This window comes from Dermacentor albipictus, chromosome 1 (assembly GCF_038994185.2).
Source record: "Dermacentor albipictus isolate Rhodes 1998 colony chromosome 1, USDA_Dalb.pri_finalv2, whole genome shotgun sequence".
Taxonomy (NCBI): domain Eukaryota; kingdom Metazoa; phylum Arthropoda; class Arachnida; order Ixodida; family Ixodidae; genus Dermacentor; species Dermacentor albipictus.
The window spans coordinates 81,969,436-81,994,609 of record NC_091821.1 but is presented as its reverse complement, the minus strand read 5'-3'; the positions used below and the strand labels follow the sequence as shown (position 1 = coordinate 81,994,609).

General features: G+C 48.1%; 1 protein-coding gene across 4 annotated transcripts in view; it reads left to right on the top strand.

Annotated features, from left to right (window-relative positions):
* Window positions 1-25,174, top strand: part of LOC135907442 (lysosomal alpha-mannosidase-like) — a 566,544-nt gene that overhangs the window by 81,253 nt on the left and 460,117 nt on the right. For 3 of the 4 annotated variants that reach the window (XM_065439126.2, XM_070522855.1, XM_065439125.2), the window contains one exon: window positions 1,154-1,445. In XM_065439126.2, coding sequence (XP_065295198.1) covers window positions 1,154-1,445 — 292 coding nt within the window. Of the gene's footprint in view, window positions 1-980; window positions 1,068-1,153; window positions 1,446-25,174 lie in introns of those variants that run through there. The other variant, XM_065439127.2, reaches the window with a different exon arrangement.

Here is a 25,174-nt window from a genome sequence, read left to right as displayed (position 1 = left end):
CAATTGCAATGCATTCTCACTGACCTGGAGAGGCAAAGCAGAAGAGTGGGTCTAAAAATTATCTGCAGAAAACTAAAGTAATGTTTAACAGTCTCGAAAGAGAACAGCAGTTTACGATAGGTAGCGAGGCACTGGAAGTGGTAAGGGAATACATCTACTTAGGGCAGGTAGTGATCACGGATCCGGATCATGAGACTGAAATAACCAGAAGAATAAGAATGGGCTGGGGTGCGTTTGGCAGGCATTCCCAAATCATGAACAGCAGGTTGCCACTATCCCTCAAGAGGAAAGTGTATAACAGCTGTGTGTTAGCAGTACTCACGTATGGCGCAGAAACCTGGAGGCTTACGAAAAGGGTTCTGCTGAAATTGAGGACGACGCAACGAGCTATGGAAAGAAGAATTATGGGTGTAACGTTAAGGGATAAGAAAATAGCAGATTGGGTGAGGGAACAAACGCGGGTAAATGAGATCTTAGTTGAAATCAAGAAAGAGAAATGGGCATGGGCCGGACATGTAATGAGGAGGGAAGATAACCGATGGTCATTAAGGGTTACGGACTGGATTCCAAGGGAAGGAAAGCGTAGCAGGTGGCGGCAGAAAGTTAGGTGGGTGGATGACATTAAGACGTTTGCAGGGACAACATGGCCACAATTAGTACATGACCGGGGTAGTTGGAGAAGTATGGGAGAGGCGTTTGCCCTGCAGTGGGCGTAACTAGGCTGATGATGATGATGATGATGATGATGACTGCATGTAAGTTTCGCCGGGTGAACGTGGAATGATAATTCGAATTAAATTGCGTTATTTAACCTCCGGAACCTGCGCAGTGGATTATGAGACACTCATAAACCAACCATTATCTATAGGATTAATTTTGACCACCTGGGGTTCTTTAACATGCACCTAAATCGAAGTGCACGAGGGTTTCTGCAGTTCACCCCAATCGAAATGCGGGCGCCGCAGCTGTGCAATCGAACTTGTAACCTCACGCTCAGCAGCCAAACTTGCTAGTATCTTAATCACTGCAAGTGGGTAAGAAATCACCGGTACAGCGTCACGCGAAGGGTATTAGAAACGATGCTACCTTCTCGCGGCGACGCCTACTTAAGTTTCGAAAACGGCGCCTCCTGTGATGACGTCGTCTCTTGCAGTGCCGCCATCTCAGGGGAGGCGGCGGCGGCAGGCGGTGCGCGAAGCGGTCGTCCGGCGTCGCTCGAGGAGGAGGGGTCGGCGGAGAGCGGCGGCGAGCGGGAGCGCTTCTCGCTCCCGCTGCTGGTGTTAGTCGCCCTGGATATGCGCAGGGACCCGGTCGTGCAGGGCCTGGCCACCATGCTCCTGCTCTCCGGCATGCTCTCGCTCGTGCTCTGCTCGGCGCTGGCCGGCCTCCAGCATCGGCAAGCGGCGCAGCGTGAACGCCGGCACGAGAACGCCTGCATCTACAAGGTGAGCGAACGACAACCGCTTACTTCTCTCTGAAGTTTCAGTTAGACCGCTCCGCACGCGTCGTCATTCGTGTCGCGTGCCCGCTCGGACAACGAAAGTAGCTGGCTTGCTGAGGGCGCGCGTCATTTGTCGTCTGCTCGAGTCGCCGGACAGCGCTGAAACTGTCGACGCGCTGTCACGAAAAAAGGGCGAAAAAGCGAGAAAATGTATCAGTAAACGTTTACGTCGCGCCAGAACTAACGTTGTTCTGTCCTGTCATAGGAACTTAACGTTCATTTCCGTTTCAAAAGAGATGCGAATCGATACAGATCAGCGTCCCATCACGAGTACCTTTTGCAAATGTAAATGAATGAACGCCAGTCTATCCAGCGATATTTATCGAGCGCTCGCCAGTTTAAAAAGCTCGAAAATGATAAAAAATATTGAGGCAGGGTCGCGCTCGCATTTAGCGTTTCTTCTACGTATTTTCTCCCTGCTATAAAGAGGTGACAGCCTGTGCTTCGAGTGCGACGTAAGTGATTCTATAGACAGAAGCCACAAGACGGAAAACCGACATTAATGCCATATGTGCAGTAAGTGTTGCGCGACACGAACAGTTCGAACGAGAGGCCCAAACCGAGTGTGTCACGCCTGACGAAATTTATGCGTTCGCGTTCGCCGTTCCTTCTTTTTAATGTGCACTAATAGCTTTGCTTTCTTGTACACCTCCTTCTTTTATCAACATTTCAGCGTTATATATTACTACCAATCAACTTGTGCACAGGGTCGCACACCACACGGACCTTGTGTAGTGTGCGTCCCTTCCACACATGTTCACGGCCGCGATTGATTGTCAGCTCTGCTTTAAATTTTGCCAACGCGCAATGAAAGTTCGCGCAGCTAAAACCAACTGGTTCGCAGAAGGAAACTGTTTGGGGAACAGGTAAGTGCCGCTTCGTCTGCGAGATTCGTCCTGATCCTTGCAATCGCGTCGTTTCAATGTCGTAAAGACGTGAAGGCCGGACACACCGGCGGCGACACGTGCAGCGAAAGAGAATGAGAAGTAATCGGCTGGTTCGCGAAGCGTTTCTACAGGCAGTAGTGGCCATTGCCTTTTAAGAGTTACGTTTTCGTCAGAAGGCTGACAAAAAGTGCACAAAATTTAAAAAAAAAGGAGAGAAAGACTGAGATGGACTCTCGATGCTTCTGTGATAATGAGGCACACAGCAAACGCGTTTATGCCTCGAAGCAAGCGGCCCCACGCCGTGGGAAAAAAAGAAAACAGCCAGTTTCAAGATGCGGTACAAGTGAAATCACGGTCTCCATTAGCAAAACTTCTCTTACGTACGAGTGCTTCCTCAGTGGTTGGAGTTCAGACAGGCGCCACATGTGTAATAGCAATTGCGTGACGATGAGACTGTGGCTCCGGTGATGTGGGCAATTCCGGACGGCGTTCACGGTACAGGGCCCGTATACGGAAAAGCACTTCTTACGCCAGAACAGAGCCTAAAAACAGATGCTAGCCGATCTTTATGTTGGATATATTAATAGCGAACACTGACGGCCAATGGTAAACATGTACATACGAAAGGAAAGTTTTGTGAATACGTGCCATGATCCTTGTTAAGTTAGTCGCCCTGTATTCGTGCCTCATGCTCAGCAGCGGCTCCGTTGCTTTTATCCGGCGCATTCAATAAACATTAAAGAAATAAAGCTCGTAATTCAATAGCGAGGTGATTAGGCGATTTTACTGCCGCTCGTTCGACACAAAGCCCTGCTATCTCAAAGAGCGAATTAGCGACCTCTTTGTCTGCATAACTGCGAATATGAGAATACGGACGCTGCAAACAAATGGCTCGCAGAACGTAATTGTGGGCTTTCGTTTCTGTTCTTGGCACATTGTCGCTATAGGATTCATCTTACGCTGTCAGTTGCAGTGTTTTTTTCTTTTATGTGTGTTCCTGATCATAGTGACAATGGGGTGATGTTTTTAGGAAGTCTTTGCAGACTTTTTTGCAGCCAGGAAACGGAGGAGGTCAGCAGATATGTTTTACAGGCTTCATTCTGTACAGAAATTGTCGAAAAATAGACACACGCGCGCTCACGCGGATTTCGCGCACTTTTGCGGTCGGCGCTGAGATCTGACTGTAGTGGTTATTATCTTGAGGGTCACTGCTGCTGTTTGAGCGCTGATAGTTGTGTGTGAATTTGTCAGAATGACGGGGGAAAAAAGTTCATAAAGGGGGCTGCGCTGTGGTGAAGAAAATACCATAGGTACAGAAAACAATAATCCCTGCAGGGGCGGCAGAACTTGTGCACGTTACAGAAATAAAGTGACCGATTACTTTTAGTTCATTCAGAAATGCGCTTGATTAAAGTGACTGATTGGTCACTGCCCCATAAAGGTAACTGAGCAATTACTAAACGTAACTGATTACCTTTACGGTACTTTCCTCCCGAGCTTTATTTACATTGCACAAATACAGTAAATAGATCGAACTGGCATGACTCTTCCAGCGTATCCTCTGCCGCCTTTCACACTTGTTCACTTTCACACTTTTTACCACCAACGTTTGCTTTTTAAAATTTTCGTCGTTCGTGTTCCATCGTTTCGTTGCGAAGACACCATAATCGAGACCGAAAAGTCGCGCGATGTGAGCGCTGGAGGGAACAGCGGTGGTGTAAGGTACCCAACCCCTTGGGCACAATTAAGATCGTAATTACTCAATAGCACGATGCCCATGTCTGGGTCCTCTATAAATATACATATATAGCGCATCGTTGTTGCCGGGGCTCGGAGAGGGCGCTCACAGAAGGGCCAATGGAAAGGTGAAAAATGGGCGGTTTCCTGGATTAAACGCCCGAAGTGGCCATCGCTATCGAGCAGTGCAGGGCCGGTTTAAATCGTGAGCCAAAATTTGGTGGCAATCGGGAAACAAGTACTGAGTATGGCCCAGTATATGCGCTTTCGCGAGGCTGCTGCATGGCTCGGCCGCGGGCTTTGTATAATACTGTGTGGTTCCCGCCAAATTGGAGTTCTCGATAAAGTATAACTGGTAACGTGCAATCGATTACTGAAAAAAAAAGTTATTGAATTACAGTGAGCGTCACCGAGTAAAGAAGGTACTATTACAAAACTACCAAATACATGTAATCGATTGCAAGTAATTAGTTACATATAATTAGTTACGGATAAGTCTGCTGGTCAGTGACCTTCGCGTGCATTTCTAAAATCGCCGCCTGACGGAGAAGCGAAAACACGAATAGGAAAACTGCACAGTGCCTCATTCAGCTGCAGCCCGATGATAGCCGTGATGAACGAGCACGACAAGAGCGGGTTGAAAGGGGGGGGGGGGGGCTGAGGTCGTCGGTCACGGGCGACACAAGGGTATAGCCGTGGGTAGCAAAGCGTTGTACGATGAAAGTCAGCAATTGCCGACAGGAACTCTGTAGCAGCGCAAACGCGGGGTTTTATACGTAAGTGCCGGTCCTTCCGTGGCAAATGGGCAGCCAGAGAGAGATATATATGAAGGAAAAGGAAAGACAGAGAGGTTAACCAGAGGTTATATCCGGTTGGCTACCCTGTCCAAGGGAAGGTGGAAAGAGTATTTCAAGCAACGTAATATAGCGCTGAAAGGGTATGGGGGAATTCTGATGTAACCTATATAAACGTGCTGATTGACGCCAGTTGGTTCTAGTAGAAGGGCTTGGTTTCTTACTTACCCTGCGCTAGAATAAAGTAGGAAGCGACGTTGTTGTGTGTCGGATGTAGGAAGTGTAGGAAGCATTAAGGTTTCGCCTTGGTCCCTTGGTAATAATGATAGTAATAATAATTAATAATTAAGCGCCCTATTTCGAAAGTTGTTTGCATGCTACATAGGGAGGTTGGTAATAACAGGTACCGGTTAGTTATGACAGTGGATATATTAGTATCAACTGCAGTCAATCATTTACAAACTATTCTCACAGAAAAAAATGCAATAAAAAATGAACGAAATATTTTGTCAAAGTCCAATAATATTCATTTATTGGCATTCGCTACCGGTATGCTCTCTGTCACGATTCACCGGCGCCTGTCTTCAAGAACGGTTCTACCGTAAGAAATCTTTTTCGAATACCCTCGCAAAAGTTCTGATATATAAGAATAGTGTTGTGCTTCAAATTCTTGCCTTCAATAGACTTTCATTTGGGATACAACTGAATGTCACGCATAATTTTTGCAAGGTTGAAAGCCAAGAGCCTGAACTCTCCGCTTCAACCGTTTTAGGCTTGTAGCGCAGCTCAGAAAGAGCAAAAAAAAAAGGAAGAAGGTAGGGGATTTAATCAAAGGGAACGGAAAACAGAGTGAGCGCCGTTCCCTTTGATTACCCGTACCTTCTTCCTTTATTGCTCTTTCTGAGCTGCGCTACAAGCTTAAAACGGTCATGACATACCAACTCGCCCAAACTGCCATGCTTTTGACCTCCGCTTCAACCCTTCAACCGGGTGGTCTACGCTTGTCAGATGTGCATCGTTTCAAAATAATGTGATTTTACAAGGGTTGCTCAAGCTGCAGTAAACCAGTTAGGCTGGAGCGCGATCGTGTATTGGATTAATGTCCGTCCCTCTAGCGCCAGAGCGGCGTCTGCTTATATCGTGTCGGGTGTCAGAGCCCGCCCTATAGCTTCCTCTTTAGTGCCCCTATGTTCTGAAACCGAGTAGGTTCTTCACGCAGTACTGACACTGATTCCTCATTTTGGCACTTAGTGCGGGTCTAAGGCTATCGCACTTGAAGACATCTTGTATAGTTCGCGGATCGGCCACGGGTAAGACATGTGATGCCACTGATGCTAAAGCGGCTGTCTCCAGACTGACTGAGTGAGTAAAGACTTTATTTGAAAACAAGGTATTGACGGATGACCTTGTTGTTAAGCAGCCGCGAGCCCCTGGGCCCGGGCGGCTTCTTCAGCTCTTTCGATGACCTTGGCCTGCAGGTCAGGGTCGGAGCTGAGCAACACGGTCTCCCACTGCTCAGTACTACTTATTTTGTGAAGTCTCCAGACTGGTTTTAAAATCCCTCGTTGAGAGAAAGATGCCGGACGAGCACCTCCAGCTGGGAACTAATGCAAGAACAGATTCTAGCACCCGTAAATTTACTTAACTGTCATAGCACGGCAAAAGCCCGGAAAGAACAGACGTGTGCGGTTCATCCGCCTTCCACTTGGGCTCTCTCATTGGCGTGTCTTTAGGAAGGTATGCACTTATATAGTGTGTCGTTCGGAGCGCGCCACACTGCTGTACAGCTACGACAATGCTTTCACTTTAAATTTTACAAATAAATAAATAAATAAATAAATAAATAAATAAATAAATAAATAAATAAATAAGTTCACACGTACGACGTCTGGAGACAACCAAATAAATGGCGCGTGCCTGCACAGAAACATGTAACGTCTGTCCAACTGCCTCGTCACATGCGCTTTTTTTTTTCTTCACCATGCATAGCACTGCTGCGCCAAAATTAAGAGGCATACGGGATGAGTACAATATTGCGCGGTACAGCGGTACAGGCAGCACATTTGTTCACGGTTGAATTGGCCACTGTACATATTTTTATCCAGCACTCGGGAGGCGTGAATGTCACTCATTATGTAGGCCAATGCTTGCTTTATTTATCGACAAAGGAGACAAATTACAGCCTTCTGCTGAAAGTAGGGCACGATCGACAACACTCTGGCGAGATAACTTTAGTACGTCGTCAGCCGAAGTCGTAGATTCTAATAGCCGTAAAATAGACAAGGTTTATCCACGCTGCTTTGCATAACAGACGTCTTGTAACGTTTTTGAACACGTTTGCCAATTTTTAAGAGGAGGCCGTGACGTACGCGAATTAAGAGAGCAGGTGGTGTCGTGTTAGCCGCGCTTGGATACTGTTAACGCGGCAGAATGCTGGAATACAGACTCTCCATAAATCATCGTTAAACTGCTCGTTTATGCGCTTATTAAAGCTGTAATCGTCACTGCGTTCTCAACCTTTGTTGCTGGTGAACTGCGTGGTCAGTTACCCCTCTTTCCCGTCATCAAAAACCAGCTCGGCATCTAATCATTATCTTTCTTTTGTCTTTTATTTTTGACTGCGGGACGGCTTTCATAAAGCGCTTTGCCATTCATAAGAACAAGCACCAGCCAACCGCGACGGCAATCATAATTTAACGAAGGTGGCTGATTCATGACGGCCAATTTTCACGAAGGAAAAGCTTTGTGAATGCAACACACGAATTGCCTTCATTGCGCTGGTCGTAAGCCTCTTGTATGGTTGCGTCCAGGAGATCGGGAGTTTATTTACATTGGAGAGGCAAACTTTTACTTACACTGAACAAGGGGTACTCGTACTGGCCGGAGCTCGGAGCGCAGTACATCGTTTTCGTAGCATAAGCTATGGGTAGGCATCTTTTTGGCGAGCACACGTGAGAGCACACTGGCACGCCAAAGATAACCGCTGTTTATCCATCTGTCCTTCCTAGATCCATACAGGCCAAAGAAATCAGCGGTCGCACCACCTTCCAATCGGAGCGCTCGTAGTCGCCTTGAGGGCGAGAGTGCGCACTATGATTCCGGCACCTTTGTTCACGGAACGCCATCGGAGAAATACCATCGGGCACACACGGCTCACGGTCGCAGAGAAAGGACGGGATGATCGCATACAGCGGTTTCACGCTTGAATTCGTTTGCGCGTCTCGGCTCCTGGTGTGGCCCAGCAATTAGCTGGTTTACTTTCGATCGGCTTTGGCGGTTCGCAGCGGCCGCAACGAAGCGGCGTATAACCCACCTTCACAGGAGTTCCTCGGTCTGCGTTGTAGTCGGCGACCAAGTGCCATCTATCTACCCTGTAGACGTCAGACGCGCCTCGTCTTGGTGTCGCCGCTAGTCTGTCCAGGCGACGTATTGTGCGCGTCGCGAAGCGTTTCGTCGAAGCAGGGCAGGAGGGGCTCGAAGGTCCCGCTGGCCGATCGTAACACCGCGTAGCTCCGTGGCTGGATGCCATCCTGCCGTGCTCATATATAGCCGGTTCGCGATTTGCAGCAACTTTTGGTTGTAAGAAACATTTGTCTCCGTTTTTTTTTTCCTTTCTTCCCCCTGGTCATGTTTTCTTCGCCAAGTCACATGAGTCATGAAATACTTTATTTCTGGCCTTCGGAGAATGCATACAACACATATAACAGCTTTTTGTGCAATAGTGCCTCCGGATCACTTGCGGTTATCTGCTGATAACTGACTTGGGAGAACTCCAATCTGTTGCATAGCCCCATACCGCACAAGTTGGTCGTGTGCTTCCTCACTAACGAACGATGTATGAACGGAATAAGTTCCGAAGCAAATATTTGTGCATACGTAGGAAAGAGGCCTGAAAAATATTTCGCGTTTCACTATATTTCCTTCTCCCGGCCAACTAGGGAAGGACGAAAAAAAAAGATCTTTAGGACTATTTTGTTTCAGAATCACAAGCAGGTGAACGCAGAAGCCGCACTCGATCCTGATGACAGTTTCACCCAGCTCCATGAAACTGTTAGTGTATCCAGTTAATGAGCATGGCAGCCTACAGCAGCTCTCGGTGATGCTGGTACCATTTGAGATTGCGATAGGAAGGTTATTGGAGACTTGGACATTAGGCACTTGTGCGTTAAAAATGGTGTTGATGGACGTTTTCATGTCCCATGCTTCTTTTTCTTTCCATTCTACTTCTTTACAAGAATTGCTCATCACTAGCTGCATAGCCAGCTTCTTCTGTCATCTCACGCGCTATCACTATTGTCCGACGCGGACTGAACGGCCTCACGAATTCGGATTCACTCTGTTTCGCGCGCTAAGCTTTGCACAAGACGTGCAGATCACTCCTTGGACGATGTGTCCTCCACACACACACACACACACACACACACACACACACACACACACACACACGCACACGCACACGCACACGCACACGCACACACACACACACACACACACACACACACACACACACACACACACACACATATATATATATATATATATATATATATTGAGGACGCGTCTTCTAAGGAGCGGATGGGCTGACGACGATCTGAGCTAACTTGGCATGCGTCAATCTCGACATCATAAAGCCAACAGGCAATGGAGCCAAGGAAAGCATAGGGATAATTAGCTGTGGTTGAAATTAAAATGTAGAAACTAATGAGGAAAAACAGAAAATGAAAGTGGACAAAAGGATAAACTTGTCGTCGGTGGGAGACGTGTTGTGGAATAAGAGACAGAGAACTTTGAAATTATGGAAAAACGACAGACGTCCTTTCGCTTCGAGCGCATCAAGAAGACTGCCTTATTTTTCACTAGAAGGTATGGGAAATGGGAGAGAGTAGTGAGAAGGAAAAAGTCACAATACACCATGCCACACAAGCATTCTTGCACCACGCACGTGCCAAAAGCCATCGCCACAGGCCGGGCTGCCAGCGTCATGAGCCTCCGGGACATGAACGTTTGAGTGCAGTGGGGCCGTGCGGGGCCCCAAGGACCTGCGTGTCCGCAACTCCCCTGTGTGCAATAAAGTTATCGCCACCACCTCCACACTTGGAAGGCACCACCGCACCGCCGGTTGCTGTTTGTATACATCGCGCCCGCCAGTAAGGCACGTAGTTTGAGGGGTATCAAGTGTCCGGCGCCTCTGAAAGGGAGTTCTTCTTGCCACCTCGTCGGCGGCCCGCAGCGCGGGGGTTTATCAAATGTCCGGCGCCGCTGGGGAGGGTACTTTGGCTCCAGAATGGAGGATATACAAGACGAATGCATCAATCGCTATCGGCCAGACACTAAGACGGTACGCACGTTGCTAATGCAATGCACGTTGCAATGCAGTAGCGTCGTGTCGCTACTCTATACGAACTCCTGGCGCCACATGGAGCGTTGTGGCGTCAGCTCTGTAGAGCTCTACAGTGCTTGTATACAAGGCGACGAGGGAGGTTCGCCGCCCTCTCTTCACAGCATTGGAGCAGTGCGGATACTACAGGGTGCGCACTGTATGGGACATCCACGGTGTAAGCAGCGGTTATGCACGAAGTGGCTTTGTTTCTTTCGACAGAGGCCGCACATTACTCATCTTTCCGTCTGCCCGCGTCGCTTCTCGTTGCAGTAAAGGCATACACGCCGTCTTCGCGTTCCAGCACTTCACACCAAATCCGTGTCGTCATTCCGCGCCATTCTCAGATTTACCTTCACCGAAACCTTCGTTGTTTTTTTTTCCCACCTATTGCTAGCTCAACAAAATTTGCCACCGGAAAGGCGTATCTATCATTCAGCGAGGTCCTTGCGTTTTCCACCATCCGAGTGGCCAATTTTCTGACTACGCGAAAAAAAATGAAAATTTGTACAATGCGCGTATTTCGCTCTGCGCCTGTGAAGGCATGACATTTTCCACGAGGCATCGCAACACGAGTATTATTCTTATTAATTATTATTATTGCTTGCGTCACATTTTCAGTGCTGGAACGAGGACCGGTGAGGTATACGCTAACTCCGCACAGGTAGAGCAGGACGGCCTGCTCGCAAGGAAGCTTATAAAAGTCCGCGTGAGCAGGCACGCTCTATCGTTCGCTGGCAGATTGCGATAGAGAGGAGAAAAGAATATTAAAAGGCGGCCACTTGTGCGGCACAATTAAGATGCGAAAAACAGAAACGCCTGACTTGTGAACTTCTTGCTTTCGGTAATTCTAACGCAAGAGCTTTACGTTTCACCTATACCAGCTGCTCCTGTATAAGAGTGTTAGGTAAACCGACTTATTATATCGACAGCTGCAGCTGGACGATGGGCAATTATACGCGAGCCTACCTTGCTCTTTATTGCCGTTGTATAAGCTGATCTTTATACGATATACACCTGCAGATTTAAAGATTCACGAAGCGTCTCATTTCGGGAAACGGGAATGCTTGATTTTTGGGTAAGCGTCTATTAGAAAAATAAGAACGAAAAAAAAAGAAAGAATGATATATCTGGTTCCCAAATCAACACACTGGCTGTGAGCAACGACGTAGTTGGGGGCTCCGCAATGTTTCGTACCGCTTGGGGTTCTCTAACGTACGCCTAATCTACGTGCGCGAGCGTTTTTCGCATTTGCAACCGGGCAACCATATCCTCCATTCCATAATCCTTGCTCTCCATGCTTCAGTGGATGCCCTAAGTCAGCGTCTTTATTCATAAGGTGGGGAAGAACAGCGCGTACATCATAACCGCAAACGCAGACCGTACTTCCTCAGGCTCCGCAACAATGTTTAGCGTTCTTCCTTTGAAGACAAACGCACCCGTAAGAAATGAGCCATACATCCCACAACGCTACGAACTTAGGCACAGAACTAGAGCACAGTGCCCCCTCGATGTGCAGCCTCGCTGGCGTGTGGGCTGAGTCGATGGCGCTTTTTTTTTTTTTCTCGTGGGCGATCTCTCGCAGCATAAGAGGTGTGGGCAGGTGGCGTCTAGCGATGAAAAGTGATGCACCGTGAACTGCTTCGCAGGACTTGCGCATTGGCACAGCCACTGACGCTCTGCGAGACATTCGATCCTGTGCTATCCGATATATGCATGCGGCGCTTGCAGCGACGTCTGTGATGTGGGAGATAACCTACTCATGCTACAAAGGGGAAAGTTCGCCGATGGCGCAATTTATTTTTCTAGCTAGCTCAGAGCGACAGGGTTGAATTTTTCTGAGGTAAATTGAGAATGACGGCGGCGCTAGCTATAAGAGAGCGAGATGTTGTCTTTAACGAAACGCTATATGTGTTAGCCTAGCTGAACGCGTGCCTCTCTCCCTCTCTCTCTCTCTCACACACACACACACACACACACACACACACGCACGCACGCACACGCACACAGACACACACACACACACACACACACACACACACACACACACACACACACACACACACACACACACACACACACACACACACACACACACACACACACACACACACACACACACACACACACACACACACACGCGCGCGCGCGCGCACTAAAGCTATTTACAAAGTTTCGTTAAGGCATATGTAGACCTTAGAAACACCAGCAGCGCTTTTATAGCACGCAACTCGTGGTTGGTGCTTTCCCACGGGCCGGAAATGTCCCGCAGCTCTAAGCTCTATAGTCGCGCTGAAACTATTGGCGGCGAGGAGTTACGGAGTCGCCCTCTATCGGAAGCGCCTGGCTGGCGTAGTATGAGGGATCACGTGGCGCGCTCCTCATAGCTTTTGCTGTCAGCGCTCACTAAAAACACCACGCGCGAGCTTTCCCGGACATTTCTGTAAGCACTTTCGAAACGATAGAAGTTTCTTACTGTCTAAATAATAATCTTGGGCAAACTGAAAGCACACAATCGTTTACAGTCGCTATCTCTTTACCGAATACGTACAGTGAACGCCACTGCGCACGGTCGCCGCGATGGAGTCTGCCGAACCGGCTTCTTGCGTGAAAGGTAGGTGAACACTGAGAGCAAACTATGTGAAATATGTTCTTATAGTGTTTGTATAACTAAATGGAGCGTAATAGAACGAAGCCTCAATGCAGCGATCGCGCAGATTCGCAGCGACCGACTGCTCGTCTGCATGTTTGTCCGCGCACTGTTTCGATTTCTCCGCACGCGCGTTTTCTCACCGTGTCATGAGCTTTAGGCCGCAGAATATGAGCATTTGACAGTATACAGGCAACCATTGTTGCGTGGGCGCTATCAGAGCTGTTCAAAAATAATTTCATTGTAGAGACTTCGACGCCTACGGGGACTGTAATGTGCCGTCGCGATGGTTCAATCTTTCTTTCTTCTAAATTCTTTGACCTTTCAATATTATTCCTCGAGTTGCGTCGCACTGTATGTTTATCGGTGTTCTCAGCGTGCAATTTCCCGCTGCTCCTTTTTTGTAATCCAGTGCATTAATTCATAACACAAACATGACCATATGCCATGCTTTTTTTTTAAATGTGCTTCTTACCGCTGCCTTTCCACTCCACTGAACTAGCCAGTATCTATAGCATCGACAAGTTGATAGACCAAACCGTCATGACATTAGCCAGGCAGCTGACTCGGGCGTGCGCCTCAGTGCGCGTTTTCAGAACATCGCAGACCGGGCGCCGTAGCAGAAATCTTCCCCGCGTCTGTGCTTGCATACCCTAGTTGTAGCCGATGACTGTTTGCCGGTTTTATGTTTCGCGAGCCAAGCTTCACACAGCTTCTTGTCCTGCGGCTACGTGTGAATAAGGCTGACACCGGCCTCCGTTACGTGCGTCCGGCCCTGCGGCACCGAGCAGTAGCCTACCATGTCGGGCGCCTTCAAAGGCAGCCACTACCTGTTGTAGTGCTTTCAAGCGTTGTAAAGGAGACACTCGAAGCGGGAAAATTTCGCCACTAAATGAAAACCGCAGCATACGAGGGAATTTAAACTCGTTTTCAGCTCGCTTCGGCGCGCCCGAAGCAGCCGACGCGGCCGCTATGTCCACGTGATCCCTCCTAGCACGTCACGCCGACGGTGGCGCCAGCTTTTCCAGTGGTGGAGCTCGAGGCCAATACTGTCCCATTCAAGGATTGTCTCTCGGATAAGTAATGGCAGAAGTCACACATATGTTCCAAGTCCTCAGGGACGTTACGCACACATTGCAACGCTAAAATGTGCTGCCTTGGTGCCCGTGGTGAGCTGAGGTCGAGTTACAGCAAAAAAGGTAAAAGAAGAGAGGAAGGAAGAAAAAAGAAAGACCTGTCTATTTAAAGCGTCTACACTCTTCTCTATCAGTGGCTTGCATGTGAATAACTATTTTACTGCTTTGTAAATGTTGCTAAACCTCATGAAATGCGGTATCAGCGACTGAAATCGCCGCCTCCCGGATAAAGGGAAGGTTCCTTGACACCTTGGAATGTATTAACGTATTTTACGCGTTCCGCCTGAAACGGTGATTAAGCGCAAGCTGTTCCCGGCACTTCAAGGAAGCGGCTGCATGCTTCTCGCAAAGCCGATTACTCCGCGATGGTTCGTATCTTCTTCGTGTTTTTCGGCAGCATTTCATTTGACAGCCTTTTATCAATATTCGTCAGTGAGGTAAACAATGCAGTCTTTACAGCAAAATGTTGAACGTTACGTGAACTAAGTAACGTGATATTAAAACACCACTGGCAATAGAAAGCAAGAAAGAAAGAAAGAAAGGCCCGTTGCCATGCCACATCTTACACTTTATCTGTAAACGCACACACTTGCAGATAACACAAAATAAAAGTATATGTAAGTTCCTGGTGTTGCGGCGTTCGTTTACTGAAGAAAATAACCTTGTTTACAAAAAATCATACGTCTTTCGAAAATTGGTGTCTTTCAGTGCGTTGCATGGTAAGGATGTTGAAAATGGATGACTTCCGGTGAAAAAAAAGTTATAGCTAAAGATACACTAGGTTGTAGTCTGAAGAACCTAAAGAGTGAACTGCGGGGGTTGTGACGCAAACATCATGTGGGCCGTCGGCTCCCATCAACTATAAATGTTATCTCAGATATGGGTGAAGGCAGGGATGAATGTCGATTTCGGGCGCTCTTGGTGGGGTTGGCGGCGGTCGAGGCGAGGACAGAGAACCTCTGCTGCGGGGAAGTATACCTCCTCGCGCCATCGCCTGGCAAGGTCAAATAAACCCGTTGTTTAACAATTCCTCCGCTCTCAGGAGGGAACATTACAGCTTCCAGTGCGCAAGCAAAATTTTTTGACGGGGCCTGATGAGGAGCCCACGAAGGCGTTGATTTTAAAGAAAGACTGAAAAATGGGGCAAGAAGAGATTTACAACTGCTCCTTTCCTTTTTGCGTGAGCGTAAAGCGCGTGCTTGTTATCTTTTTCGGCGCTCTCATGCGCGGCCACTGGAATGATAGTCTGTTGGGCGTTTCTTTTTGTCTTAAGCGGCACACTTTTTCCGGGACAACACCGGCCACCTACCCCTGTTTATTTGACGTGCGTCTAAATCTAAGTAAACGATCGTTTCTGCATTGCGCCCCCATTGCAATGCGGCGCGGATTCGAACCCACAACCTCGTGCTCAGCAGCAGAACGCCATATATGGAATTCTGCTGCTGATGTAGCCGTCGAGCTATACCTCTGGCGAGTCGATTCAGTTAGGCTCTAGGTGATGAAGAAGATTTAAAGTTAACGAAACATGCACAAAAAAGCTCGCTTACATTCATGGTTATATTGCGCTCAGTTTTACACAGACGATATTAAGGAAGGACAGGACGTGGACGGACGTAGCGCTTACATTACAATAACTGTTTGAAATGTTTTCTTTTCTTTTAATGACCTCACCGAAGAAATACGAAAACGGTCACTATTGGTGCTTGGTTCTTTATGTTCCAGGGACGTAAGTTTCCCACTGTGTGCGACTACACACAGCTTCCAGTACACTTGCCTGTATCGCTGAAGCTGTCTATACGGCAGCGCACGTGTGCGACGTTGGAGGTCGCTGGGCCAAGATAACTTCACCACAGCAAGCGCTTTTCTTTTTCTTCTTTTTTCGTTGGGCGACTCGCACTGCCCCTTTGCGCAGCGAAAACGGTGGCAGCAGTGAGCGATAGGTGGCACACAAGGCGACGAGGCGTGCCGTTATTTTTGCATCGTGGCCACCGCTGAGGCTTCCGGGAAGAAGAGCGGTATCGTTGATAAACAAAGGAGCAGTGAACGGCAGTTGCGCACGGAGCAGAACGAATAGCGGAGACCAGCTCATCTGGCAGCGCACGCTCAAAGCAAACTGTCTCTGTGCCGAGCCGCACGGTGGACGGCGCAAACGCACTGTGTACTGACGCCTATAAGCGCGCCACTCGGTGGAAATCAATACAGGGCGGCTTATACGCGACAGTTCTCGGTACGCAGTCTGAATGTGTCATACAAGACCACTGCGCAAGTGACACGTATTTCTGGGGGAGGAATAATAGGGAAATGCTGAGATGTATTGCACCTGCGCAAGGTAGATGCTAAAAAAGAGGGAAAATTTTTCTAGGTGACGTTTAAACTATTGTCGCACTCGTGAAGCGCTCTCCGTTGGTTGAGATGCTGCGTGTCTGTTTCCCACATAATAGATGATGCAGCGTTCCAAAATATTTGGGGGTGAAGCCCTTCTTTTACAAAAAACACGCGCAAGTTGTGCATCTCTTCGACGAGCTATGTATCTCGAGGTACCAGCTAGCTTGATACGCATCTAAAGTTTGCCACAAATTAGTTCACGTAAGGGCGAATTAACGATGCGGACTTGTTTATCTGTTTCGCGCGTCTGGAAATTAAACAAAAATACGAATAATCCAGCAGCTTTTAATGCCGCACTAATTCCCGAGTTACTGTCCCAAACGTAACATATTTATTCCGCAGAGGTATAGCAGTGTCTAAAAAGGAGCATTTACGTTCTTCTGCGGATACATATTCATTCTGCCCCATCAAAGGCATTGTTTACACTGGAGAACATTTTCCGCACCATTAACCTAGAATAGAACGTTTTAACACTCAGAAGTGAGAGATCCGCTTCCGATATTATGCGCTGCTCCGAGGGGGCCACGTGCGCGCGGGCAGCATACCAGGTGATAATTTTTGAAGTTTAGCATAATTTATATTAGTCTGTGTGGCAGATAGCATAGTCGTGTGTGGCAGATAGCATAATTCAAATTCCTGAGCTGGATTACATAAAGAGGCGGACATTACTTGCACGAGAAATCTAAACGCATATCCAACTAATTAACAACTATTCACTAAATAACTTCCTAATTATTTACTTCGCGGCGCATATTGCAATTAACGAATTGTAGCCGGTGAGTTGGAAAGGCATGCCCACTTAGGATGACGTTTCAGGATGGCGCCAACTTAGAGATATCCATTGCCAGACTGTGAGACAAATTACATAAGCGTTCCAGTTGCTTTAGTGCTTCAATGTATAAAAAAGCGTTTTGTTAAAAAAATCACCGCCCAAGCCCTCCGTACAGATGGTTAACCACACAAGCTGAAACGTGCGGCCCCGGTGTTTATCACTGGGTTAATCCCGACGGCTAACTAAAGGATGGTTTGGTAGGCTGCCGGATCCTCGATACGCATTTGCTGCTGTTTGCGATCGGCTGCACGAGCCTGTTCTTGTGCTCGGGCTGCAGCATCGGCACGACGTAGACGAGCTTGTTCCCGATTATGCTCGCGGCGTTGCTGATCGAAAGCTGCCTGCTCCTCAGGAGTACGTATGACGCATGGCCTACCAATGTTGGAGCGGGAGAGAAACTGCTGCGCGCGCGCTCGGCTGCGACGGAGAGCAACGATGTCACTACGGGCGCTGCCAATCACGTCCCTCTCTTTTTCTATTTTTTTTTCGCGCATGCGCTTGAGGTGTCGCCGGAGAAGTTTTCGGCGTACAGGCCACAGACGGTCGGACGAATCGGCTGGCCATATACAGCTTCGTTGTAAAAAGTCAGTAGAACAGCAGTGCATTTTACGGGAGTTTGATGGCGCATATCTGCAGATGCAGATATGCAGAAAGGTTGTTTTTCAACGTCAGGCGTTAGCGCATATTGTAGAACACATCCTTCACTGTGCGAATAATGGAAACTGCGCTTCCGTGCCTGTGCAGTTTTTTCTTTTAAATTTAGTAATCGATTGTAGCCTACTACATTTTATTTTCAAGTCTAATTTGGTCATACTGTAAAACGGGTAATACCAGTGCATACAATACAAATTGTATCCTTTCTCAACCCAGCGCGGTAGCTTAGTGGTTATGGCGGCCGCATTTTGAAATGCAAAAACGCCCGTGTATACTTAGATCTAGGTGCACGTTAAGAAGTCCAAGGTGGTACAATTTAATCCGGAGCGCCCCCCCCCCCCGCCCCCTGTGGCGTGCCTCATAAAGAGATCGTTGTTTTGGCATGTGAAGCCCCAAAATATAATTAATTTTGTGGATATTGTTTATCTTTAAATTGTGGAAATTACAAACAAAGAAAGGGTGCCCGTGTGTAGGCGTTGCTCGTTGCATGTCCCCCCGAACTTTCGAATACGCTCTAGTTCGCCTCATCATCTTTCGTTTTTGACTTGACCATTTTTCGTTATATCACAAAGCTAGGCTTGAGCGCCGAGGGACGCCAGTGTTGGGCTCACATTATTATTATTATTATTATTATTATTATTATTATTATTATTATTATTATTATTATTATTATTATTATTATTATTATTATAATAACCACCCGGGGACCCCAGGCGTTCATCTGGTGAAATCATTAGCGAGATTGGCTATCCTCTGCTGTCCTTATTCTTCTTAATCGTGGTGTCTCTGCCGCACCCATTACGTTCGATTATGAAGATCAACTATAGCCAAGCGCCACGTCATTTCATCACAGCACTCAGACGCTTCGGATTCCGCGGCCGAGAATGGATCGCGCGGCATCGTGCTCGGAGAAGAAAGCCACACAAGCACGGCCTAGACCTTCACTCAAGTAACGTTGCGTTGATCACGACCCCTGTATGCGGTCGATAAACGCCGACTTCCTGCGACCTTGTCGCCGCTGAGGAGGAAGCTTTTCGCGGTAGTCTCGGTCGTTAAACGCTTCCTTCCTGCAGCTTTCTTTTACGTTAACGGCGGCTCTCGCGTCACTTCTCCGTAACAGGCCTTCCGCTCACCGTTGGCGCCCTCCGTCGTTATTCTTCGCACAGATCACTTAGGGACGATGCAGCGCGTGCGCAGCACAGCACGGACGTAAAAGCGGCCCTCCGACCTTACGAAAAGTTTCTTCGGGGAGGTGGGGCGGCGCGGGGCCACTTTCCAAGGTCAGTGCGCGCGTTTTTCGCGAACGGCGGAGGAGAGAGGTGGCGCTCGGCGGTCCACCGACTGGGAAGCGCGCGCAGAAGTGTGTCGCTCGCTATGCTCGGCTGCGCATGTCTTCCATCATCGACGCCGCACAGCGCGCACTGCCTCACCCGCCAGCACGTCGCGCGATGCTCGGTACTGCTGGCGCGCTTTCCCTGGGTGTGTTGTTTGTGTACACTACGCGGCATGGATAGCTGGGCAGGCCTTGCTTTGTATATATATATATATATATATATATATATATATATATATATATATATATATATATATATATATATATATATATATATATATGCCCTCTTGCTCCGCAGTGGTGGCGGTGCCGTCAGTTATCGCGGGCGGGTGGGTGGGTCGCCGCGTTCACTGTGTTGCCCGCGACGGTCGAGGTCAGGGGACCGGTGCTTGAGGTCGGGGCGGGGGGAGGGGGAAGGGGAGGCCCGCAGGGTCCCGCTTTCTTTGCAATCTTTATGGAGGAGTTCGGCCTTTCCACCCATTCGACAAGCGCTGGAGCAGCTTTTATTACCAGTAGTGCCTTGGGCGGGGCTATTCTAACTCTCCAATTTTTCGATTAATGATTTAATCGCGATTTATCGGTTGATTTCGCATGAGTAAAAACAGGAAAGCAGGTATTGTCGTACGGCTGCCATTTCCCCGAGGCACAGCACATGACGGTCACCACCCTTGTTCGACGAAGATTCTTGGCAAAGCATACTGTTTCGTGAGCCACCTGAGCGTGAAGCTACCTATTCGTGAATTAGTGAAGGTTCACCTTGGTTTCTTTAGGTTGCCAGTTCACTTTCATTCATTTAGTTGTTGCAGCATAAGCTCTGTGATAAACCAAGGACGCATGCATTTTGTCCACTTTTGTAAGTAAGTAGGTGTGTAACCATAAAATATATTGTAATGCCGGAGGTTGTCTATGAAGCAAGGCAACTAATGTTTTATGCTGCAGCTAGAATTATTTGCTTTGGGCTCACATATCTTTAACCCGTTACCTCCCGAGTTATTTTTGATAAAACGTTAGCAAAACCCCAATTATTTTTCTAAGCGCTTCATTCAACCGTCACGCGAAATAAATGCACCCCTCCCCCCCCCCCTCCCCAAGAAAAACATAAGAAACACTCAGAATAATATATTTATTTACAGAATACCGATGAAAAATTGTTTCATTCTAGAAGCAGTTAGCTTCACTACAGTGCTTGAAGTTGGGTTTTTCAGGGCCAATAAATTAAACAAAAAGAGAACTTACCAAAAACAACTTCTGTGGCCTGTGAAACGTCCCCCCGGGCCGAAACCTTAGTAAAATCCAGGTATTTTTCCTACGTGCTTCTATTATTGGACCTGATTCACTGCCGGAACCTGTGATTCCACGCTTCATTGATATATATATATATATATATATATATATATATATATATATATATATATATATATACATATATATATATATATATATATATATATATATATATGTATATATATATATTGTCATGAAGAAACGAAACGGGGCACCGTTCCCTCTCAAAGCTTGTTTTACTCTGTTCATCTTCGTCGCCTCCCATTCCCTGGACCAGCGCTGGTCCTGAGCTCTTCCTTGTCCATGCTTTTTGGCGCTGTTTAACATGAATGACCCGTACCATTGCAACTAGCTCGCACCCAAACCCTTCTACGTCACACTGTTCCTTCATCTGTGAACGCGTTTCCTCTTCCTTATACTCGACCACGCTGCGAATACACAAAAGAAAGCACAGCATGGTCACGTGTTCGCGACGTGTGCACGACGAAACTGGTAGTTCTTGTCTTGTCTAGGCTTTATGTGCGAGGCCGGCAGACCCGCCACGTGCTCTCCTCGAGGCAGTCGGTTACGACGAAACTGTTACGATCGGCCAGCGGGGGAAGCGACCTTCCAAACTCTCCCGCCTCACTGCGACGAATCGCTTCGTGAGGTTCATGATACGTCGCCTCGGACAGACCAGCGGCAACACCAAGGCGAGACACTTTTGACGGCTACGGGGCTGATGGATGGCACTCGGTTGCCGACCCCGACGCTGGGACCGAGAAACTGCAGTGAAAGTGCTTGACACACCGCTTCGTTACCGTCACTGCTGGGCCATGCCAGGAGCCAAGACGCACAAATGTAGTTAAGCGGTACACCTCTGTCTACGAGCATCCCCTTCTTTCTCTGTAGCAGTGAGCCGTGTGTGCCCGGAGATATTTCTCCGATGGCGTTCCGTGAACAAAGGTGGCAAAGGTGCACTCTCGCCATCAAGGTGACTACGAGCGCTCCGATTGGAAGATGGTGTGACCACGGATTTATTTGGCCTGTAGGGATCTAGGAAGGACAGATGGATAAAAAGCGGATACCTTTGACGTGCTATAGTGTGCTCTGATGTGTGCTCGCCAGAAATTTGCAGTGTGCTGACCTGTAGCTCATGCTACGAGAACGATGTACTGCGCTCCGTGCTCCAGCCAGTACATGATCCCTTGTTCTGTAGATAAGTGTGTTTCTCCTATATGTAAATAAACCCCCTGTTCCGTTCCTCAGCCCTCTCGACCTCGTACGGTTCACGAAAGAAGCAGCTCTCATCAAGTAAGCTCGGACGACGGCGTGGGCCCGCTTAGCCTCCGTGCGACGTCCCGATAGTGTAGGCCAGCTACCTGTTAGGAAACGCACCGGTGGTGTAGACTAGAGAGCGACCCTCACTTGACGCCCGACTGCGAGGCCATGACTCCGGAACCCTACAAGGAGCTAGGACGCGCAAATGGAGTCAAGCAACTCGAAGTTATCAAGACGCTTTCGGTTAGGGCATTGAGCAAGTCGCTCTAACTGTGCTCTTTTGTTGCACGCCCGTGGAGGTCGAAAGTGGCGGTGATGTCGTTGTGTACGACCTCTATTTTTCTTCCATGTTTCAGCGTTCCAGAAGCGACGAGGCCATACCTTAGAATCTGAAACGTGGCTCAGGTTGTCCGAGAGCAGCTTTAAGTTATTGCTTTCAGTATGATGCTGTAAAAAGTATTGGCTCTGTCCCGGCGGGTCCCCGCGTAGTTGTTTGCACGTCCGACACATGTCACAGTGGGCGACGTAGTAACGGATGTCACTTTCCATTTTCGACCACCAAAATCGTTGCTGTATCTCATGGAGCGTGGCTCGCCGATCGATGTGTCTCCCATATCGAGTCGTGTGGGTGTTGTTCAAAACGCAGGAGCCCCAACAGCAAGGGGTTACGATGACTTTCCTCTTGTTTTTTCTTGCTCCAGTGGCGACGGAACAAAATCTCACCTTCTTGAACAAATTTAGACTGCTTGCCTTCTTCAAGGTGTGCAAAAAATAACAGCAAGTCCGTGTCTTCTTATTGGGCCTCGGACACGCTATTCTCTAGAGAATACGTTCCCACCCCCAGTTTTCCGACATCTGGCTCTCAATCGTGTCCTGTGGCCTAGCTTCGGCGTTATATGATTGACATCTTCAACGTGATGGCACTAAGAATGCTCACCGAAAGCTTCGGCGGCATGGTTGACATCTTCAGGGTGGGTGCAGTTAGAATGCTTACCCTACGGGTTCTTAGTTGAGGCGGCGCTGAAATCCGGACGGATAAGTTGGATACACCCTTGTGAAATGGTGATCACGACATCATCGTGGATCAAATAGTCCTTCCCCAAGATGACGTCAGCGGGAAGGTTCTCGAATACTGGCACGGCAGGGATGGACCTGCTGCAAGTATTGTTAAGTCTAACATGCCGACTGGTAGAACCCTGTCTCCGATAGAGTGCGATGCGGGCTGTGTCCAAGATTGAAGTGTGGATGGAGCATGACGCCGCAGTATTGCGGACTTCAACGCCTGTGGCCACTAGAGCAGAAAGGTCGCCGATTCCAGTGACATGAACTCTTCCTTACATATGTGTGCGGGCGCGCGCGCGCGCCCGTGTGTGTGTGTGTGTGTGTGTGTGTGTGTGTGTGTGTGTGTGTGTGTGTGTGTGTGTGTGTGTGTGTGTGTGTGTGTGTGTGTGTGTGTGTGTGTGTGTGTGTGTGTGTGTGTGTGTGTGCGTGCGTGCGTGCGTGCGTGCGTGCGTGCGTGCGTGCGCGCGCGCGCTATGCTGGTTGCCGTGGTACGAGGGCAGCGTTCTCTGTCACGATTGATCGGCCCCATGCTCTTGCGAACCAGCCTAGCGCGCAAACGTCTTAGAGATTCACGAGCACCTTCAGGCGTAAGAAGTGCCCGTCATTTGTCGAGGCTTCTTCTATCGACAAAGTCGTTCGTGTAAGAAAAGGTGTCGGCGGCCGGCGGACACCTTTTCTTATACAAGCGACTGCGTGAATCTGTAACCATGGCTTTAAGGAAACGATGCCGAATTTGCTTTAGTAGGAACTGTTTGACATTGGCCGGCCGCCTTCGTTAAAGATGTACATACCTAACATTACGATTGGCTGGTGCCTGGTCTTACGGACCATAAGTTGTTTTTGTGAATACGGGTCCTGAACCTGCCGTAATACTCTTGCGAGTTCTTTTCTCTGAGCCTTCGTTGTTTAGTCTATGACGGAACTAATGGTAGTAGTCGCAATATGCGTTCAAGCTCAACCTCACACTGCAACGCTTGAACCGCAGAGATATGCACGCCATAGGGACCAAACGAAGTTCCCCCTTGGTGTCTGTGTTGAGTGTAGAGACCTGTATAGACCCTTTCCGCGGAGCAGTTTGATCCAGAGGAACGAGGTGGCGCTTTTGGAGACGCGCCACACATTGCCATAGCGAAAGCGCACGAATAAGAAACTGTTAGCGCTTCTGCCTTGCTACTGTGCGATCGGCTGTCGGAAATGCAACTCGGTGACCGCTAACGCACTGTACTCCATTCATGCTGCAAAATGTGGAACGGTAGAGGGAAGACATGTGCCGTAGTTACCTGCAAAAATAGTGACTAGTATATTAAGCAATGGAATTACTCTTTTTCGAAAGTTAAGTGGAGGGGCGAGTTCAATCAATGAATGCTGCTAAGCATGGGTGACGGCGACTGCACTGATAACGCACGAATATTCAAACCTGAACGTTTCGTGAGCGTCCGCATAGTAATCGAGTGACTACCGGTAATATACATGTAAGGTGTCCAAGCTAATTTTAGCCAGAGTTTAAACATATGCGAATGCCACGTAGCTGGACAGAAGAAAGCTAATGTTGTTTTCGGTCGCTTCGAGATACTCAAACTATGTTTTTCATTCCGCCGAAGGAGATAATTAGCCCTAATGAATTAATCAACTTCTCAAATAGCATGATCAGATGAAAAGTGTAGATGAGAAAATTGTAGAGTGACATGAAAAACACCCGATACAGCTTTCTGTTGCTCAATACATGCTACATAAAAATTCCGAGCGTGAAAGAAGCCCGCAAATGCACGCAAATTTGCCGCGCGACTGGCCGCTCGAGGCACTTCGCTGGCGCTGTTTCTCTCATTTTTTTTTCTTCTTCTTCCAGTGGGATGAACAACTTCTCGTGCGCGAGCATTCGGGAATGTCGATAAGCCTATTATGTGGGTGACTCTCCATCGAAAAAAAATAAATAAAGACAAGTCGTTTTAATTTGGCTACGGCTCGTACCGTTAAAAGCATGCAATGTATAAGGATAAAACGTGACGCAAGATCAATCTTCAACTGTGCACGTAAAAAAAATTGTGCGTATATAGAAATTGAGCAAGAGGCATCTTCGATCTCTCCCAAAAGGGAACAGCCTTGTAGAGACGCATGCATTAGCAACCGATATTTGGGAAATGTCCTTGTAGAAACACACGATTTTATTATACTGGAGAAAGGAACATGCCTTTTGGAATCTCACTAGAGAAAAGTGCGAAAGAAAAAAAAAATTAACAAAAGACTCATTCAGTTAGCTGAAAAAATAATAGTAAGGAATTGCC